Consider the following 6,000-nt stretch of genomic DNA (forward strand, 5'->3'; position numbering starts at 1 on the left):
AGTTTCAGTACGAAGCTCGAGCGGTTCCAGTAAGATTCAGCATTATAAATACACCAACACATCCTCACACTCTTCTGCTTCAACATGAACTTCTAACCTCTGATTTAACTCGTTCATACAGTATGATGGTGATAATAATGATAATGAGCAATACTAGTAATAAGCAACATCAGTTCAAACACAACTACTGTAGCTCGGAGGCAAATGCAAAAGCAAATCCTTTCACAAATGAATAATGGCAGGATCGAACTGTAATTTCTCCATAATTTATTCCTCTCTTAGTAGAATCATTTAACACAGTGATCGGCAACCCACGGCTCTAGAGACGCATGCGGCTCTTTAGCGCCGCCCTAGTGGCTCCTGGAGCTTTTTCAAAAATGTTTGACCTTTTTTTTTCATTTTTTCTCCTTTTTGTTCTCTTTTTTTCCTTTTTTTTCCTTTTTTTTCTTCTTTTTTTCTCTTTTTTTCTTCCTTTTTCCTTTCCTTTTTAATCTTGACATTTCGACATTTTTCTCGACATTTCAACTTTTTTTTTGACATTTCAACTTTTTTCTCGACATTTCGAATTTTTTCTCGACATTTCAACTTTTTTCTCGACATGTCGACTTTTTTCTTAAAATTTCGACTTTTTTCTCAACATTTGGACTTTTTTCCTGAAGTGCATAATGAAAAGAAAATCTCCCCCAGTTATAACTAATATAGAAACATGCAGCATGTGTTGTCTTCATTCTAAGTCTGATACAAGACTTTTCATTTTTTGCGGCTCCAGACATATTTGTTTTTTGTGTTTTTGGTCAAATATGGCTCTTTCAACATTTTGGGTTGCCAATCCCTGATTTAACATACATTTTCCATTTTATACGTGTATTCTTTGGGGGAGGGTTTAGGTTCACCTGCAGACAAATCCTCTAAATGACACTGGATGTACGTGCAGGTGTGAGGGTCACTGATTCCCTCTGTAGTGACTGACAGGCAGCTGAACCACCTGAACCTCCTGGAAAACCACACGGCAGCTTTTAAAGAGCTGTCCGCTGTCGTGACCACGACGCTCAGGGAGGGTTAAGGTTTGTTACTGCGGCTTTGCTGTCGCCAGTTACATGCTGAAAATCCACCCAGTTTATTTTAGATTCGGAGGAATCTGTGAAACAATAAAAGGCTGATCGTCTCACACTGAGACGCGTCTTCAAAACTTCAGAGAAACATCAGCACAAGCAGGAGAACAACATTCTCACTTCATGCTATATGATCTTTATCACCTTTTTATCAGATTTCTTTTTATTTTTAGTGGCACCCTTGTTTCAAACATCTGTAAAATATAATAAAATGACATCATGCACCCCGGGAAGCTTTCAAACAATACCCTGCTGCCGCTTCAGCGCACGTTTCCAAAGCCACTTCTTCCCACTGTCACACATCAACAGGCTCAGTCAGATATCTGAAACGTCCCACTGCTTTGTTCAAAAACCTGCTGTGGTATCTCCACTCTGACTTTCCACTGAAATGCACCATTCTGAGATTTGATGTCATGCCTGAGACACATCCTGCACGCACCTCGTGCTGCACACAGAAGAAAAAAGAGGAGGCAAGCAAAAGAAGCTTGGATCTAAAAAGGAAATCGTGTTAAATCTGCTTCTTTTACGGCGTAAAGACAGTGGCGCCACCAGGGGGTGTCCAGGGGTGGCCAGGGGTGGCCATGCCCCCCCCTATAAATTTGCTGGCCCCCCCACTGGCCTCAATAAAAAAAAAAAACACTTGCAGGTCACATAGATTCTATTGTAAGTTATGCGTCTCATCCCAAATCATTTGGTCCAAATGCATATCAGTAGGTGTTTCTTTAAGTATTTCTGAGCCTAATAATAACAAAAATTTAAAAATATATGAAAAAAAAAATTAAATTAAAAAAAATATATGTTAAAAAAAATGCAAAATATATATATATATTTTGTTTTTTTTAATATATATTTTTTTATTTTTTTAATATTTTTTTATTATATTGTATTTTGTTATTATATGTATTATACTAAAACCATATATATATATATATATATATATATATATATATATATATATATATATATATATATATATATATATATATATATATATATATATATATATACATGCCTTGGGTTTTTACCAACATGGTATTAAGCATTAATATTTTTGCAGACAAGTTAGAAAGTAAAAAAAAAAAAAAAAGTATTTCTGAGCCTGTATACTACAACGGTATAATAAAATCCTGTAATGATGGCTTTTAGTTTTGGTGTCCACCCCAACAATTGAATTGGCCCCATCTGGCCCCCCCTATGAAACATTCTTGGAAGCGCCCCTGCATAAAGACAAGGTCACAAAAATAAAAGTTCTGCATTTCCACTTCTCCCAGACTCAGATTGCATAAACTCCCCCGTGCAGCTTTTACAAAACCTGCAAACGCCTCGCGTCGGTTCGGTTCCCTCCACCCGTCCGTCTCTCACCTGTAAATCTTGTACTTGGTGGTGAATCCCTGCTGGTAGCGCTCGGTGAAATCCACGAACTCCGGGGAGTTGTGAAAGGGCCCCTTCTCCGACAGGAGCCAGGCCAGGGGCCCCTGGGAGCCGCTGAAGCCCGGCCCGCTGGCGGGGGGGTCCGCGGCGCTGCCGGCCCCCCCCGCGCAGCTCTGGAGCAGGAAAACCGTGAGCCAGCAGGGACGCCATGGAAACATGAGGGCCGCCAGTCTAGTGGAGATGCACGGGCCACTCATGCTGCTTCCCCCGGCCCCGGTGACTCCTCATCCTCGCCCTCGCTCCCGACGAGGCTCGCTGGAAGGAGGAGGAGGAGAGGAGGGGGGGAGAGGAAGAAGGAGAGGAAAAGGGAGAGGAAAACTCAGGCAGGGCGAACAAAAAGAGCAATAAATATTGAATTTTTCTTATTGGCATCACTGTGATAAAGGTGCCGAGAGGACTCCGTGCGCCCTGGCAAATTTACACTATTTAAAAAGAGTCCGCTCCTTAATTTTTGAAGTATTTCTTATTTTTTTGTTGAACCTAAAACTGAAACGACATATTAATTTAATAAAACTCTTTGTTGCACTTTTAAGAACGCGGGTTGTACCTTATTTTTGCAAGTCTTTGGGTCCGCGGCTGCTGAGTGGGAATTAAAATCCTGAGACGGACGGAGGAGCGAAGTTGCGCTCTGCGCAGAAGAAGCTGAAGCTGGTTCTGCTCCGGGGGAGAAGCGATCACACCAACAATGCGCAAGTTTAACTACACAAAACAAGACATCCGACCTGCTCAGAGCCAGTTCTCGGGTCTCATGGTCATATATACTTCCAGTACGGGAGGATCCGGAGATGCGCGCAAAGATGCGGAGCGCAAAAGCCGCTGTAAGGTCCACTTAAACCGGCGTGAGTCGGAGCCAAAACCGAGGTTTGCAAAGGGCTCAAATCTTCCACGGGGGCATCTTTAACAATCTGAAGTTGTTATTTTGGTGAATGCATGAAGCAGAGATGCGGATTCCGTCCTCTCAACTCATCTCCGCTCCGGGGGGTTTGGAGGCTGCGCGCTCTGGGCGCACGCCGGGCGCGCGGAGAGATGCTGCCGGTTCCGATGTGCGACTGACTGGACTCCCGGCGCACGGACTGAGGAGGGTGTTCATGGCATTCAGGGCTGCTCCCCCTCCTCTTTCCTCCTCTCCTCCTCTCCTCCTCTCCGTACCGCAATTTAATTTATTCAAGCAGCGAGGAGGAGAGAATCCTCCCGGTTGGCTGCAGGGACGAGGCTGAACTGGAGGAAAGGAGAGTGGGAGGTGTTCAGAAAAAAGAGGGGGGGTTAGTGGAGACGCAGGGACGGCCAGGAGATAATAAACCACTGGTGGGTTCCAGAACCAATGGAAAACACCCCTAGTTGATATTAATGTCATTTAGACGCCAGAAAAAGGAAATCAACATGTCAACTTGAATGAATCTTTTCCCCTCAACTCCCATAAGAATTAATATGCAATTTTATTTATTTATTTTGTTTGGGAGGGAACTGTTTATTAAAGAAATAACACATTGGCGTAAAACATGTTTAGGAAGTTTGAGTTAGGTTATATAATATATAATGGATTTTTTTTTAAATCAATAGAGGGATGCGCATGACGTCACAGATGGGACTTCACTTCACTGAGTGTCAGAAAGACTGAGTGTCAGAAAGACTGAGTGGCAGCGTAAACTTTCAGTTTGAGCAACTGGAAAACATCTAACATGGGAAAGAGCTGTTGTGCGATCGACTGTACTCATAGATTTAGCAAGAAATCTGAGTTATCGTTTTACAGACTGCTGAAAAATAAGCTTAAAGGGGACCTATTATGAAAAACACATTTTTTCTTGCTTTAACATATATAAAGTGGTCTCCCCTCAGTCCAGTGTGATGTGGATCTAAGAGCCAATAAGATTCTGCTCCCTTTCGTTACGTAACCAAAATGTGATTTACATACGTTGGCCTCCGATGCGTGAAACCACGCCCACAACTAACTCCGCTGGCCGGAGCTTCCGCCAGTTTTTTCGTAGCGGTGTATCGCGTCATTCAGGCAGCCAATCAGCACAGGGCCTCATTATCATAGCCCCGCCCACTCAGAATCCTGCATAGATAATGAGGTTAGAGAATGGGAAGATAAAGACATGGTTTAGAGGCTGAATTTCTTATTTATTTAGCAAAAACAATCAAAAGCTTGTTTGTAAGACATTCAAGGCCTGTTTAAAATAGGTATTAGATCCCATAATAGGTCCCCTTTAAGAGAGACAAATGGATTGCTGCAATTCTCAGAAACAACTGGATTCCAGGCACCGAAACGTGGATTTGCGGTTCCCATTTTGTATGAGGTAATGTCGGATTTTTGGGTAGCTAACGTTAAACGGTCAAATCATAAAGTTCGGTGTCCTCATCACTTTAATTTCTACAACAAATCCTGCCTTGAAGTCGGACCAAGCGTCAAGACTTTTGTAAGCCTTCAAGCTTTGCTTCGTGTATTTCCCTGGCGTAGAAATTAAGTACATATAAATATCAGGAAACTGGATTCGTGGCCAAATATTAATGTCCATGGACCACTGGTTCTTGGTAACTGTACCAAATATTAATGTCCATGGACCACTGGTTCTTGGTAACTGTACCAAATATTAATGTCCATGGACCACTGGTTCTTGGTAACTGTACCAAATATTAATGTCCATGGACCACTGGTTCTTGGTAACTGTACCAAATATTAATGTCCATGGACCACTGGTTCTTGGTAACTGTACCAAATATTAATGTCCATGGACCACTGGTTCTTGGTAACTGTACCAAATATTAATGTCCATGGACCACTGGTTCTTGGTAACTGTACCAAATATTAATGTCCATGGACCACTGGTTCTTGGGGTAACTGTACGGGTCACTGTCAAGTCCAACTGCCTTTAATTTAAGCCGATAATCGGCTGTTATCCCGTCTTCTCCAATAGTTGCAGACATTTTTGCTGATGTTTTGCCACTCAGCGTGAGTAAAGGGGCTGGTCCAGTGGGGAAGTGACGTCAGTGCTGACCCTCTATTAAAGAAATAACACATTGGCGTACGAACATACTTTAAGGTTCTGGAAAAATTTGAATAATTTTTGACATACAAACTAATAATGTAATTAAATTAGAAGCTAAAGATATCTTACTATATTACGAAAACCAAAATACAAAATTCAACAACTGGTCAACTTGAAGGAGCATGAGGCTCCTTTTAAGAAATGAGACTCTCTAGCGCCACCCTTCACCACGACGGCCGTCGGGGGTACTGCAGCCAACAGAGAAGCCGGCACGGGAGAACGGGGAGAACGCGAATGCAGCATCATGTGACGTCACATCCGCAGGACAGCGCGGGAAATTCCGGTCACAATTGCAGCACATTTTGCAGCAACAGCCTGTTCAAGGCAACAGAGAGATACACTAGAGGAATCATTCTTTTGGGTTTGGAACGCTTCATCTGACATTATTACTAGAAAACTTAAAACATATA

General features: G+C 42.5%; 1 protein-coding gene across 1 annotated transcript in view; it reads right to left on the bottom strand.

Moving 5' to 3' along the window:
* Positions 1-3,584, bottom strand: part of LOC133458706 (BMP/retinoic acid-inducible neural-specific protein 3-like) — a 124,594-nt gene extending 121,010 nt beyond the window's left edge. Inside the window, 2 exon segments of the mRNA XM_061738881.1 lie at positions 2,475-2,798; positions 3,091-3,584. Coding sequence (XP_061594865.1) covers positions 2,475-2,740 — 266 coding nt within the window. The 5' untranslated portion in view covers positions 2,741-2,798; positions 3,091-3,584.
* Positions 3,585-6,000: the final 2,416 nt, after the last annotated feature.

This window comes from Cololabis saira, chromosome 13 (genome assembly GCF_033807715.1).
Source record: "Cololabis saira isolate AMF1-May2022 chromosome 13, fColSai1.1, whole genome shotgun sequence".
NCBI classification, from domain to species: domain Eukaryota; kingdom Metazoa; phylum Chordata; class Actinopteri; order Beloniformes; family Belonidae; genus Cololabis; species Cololabis saira.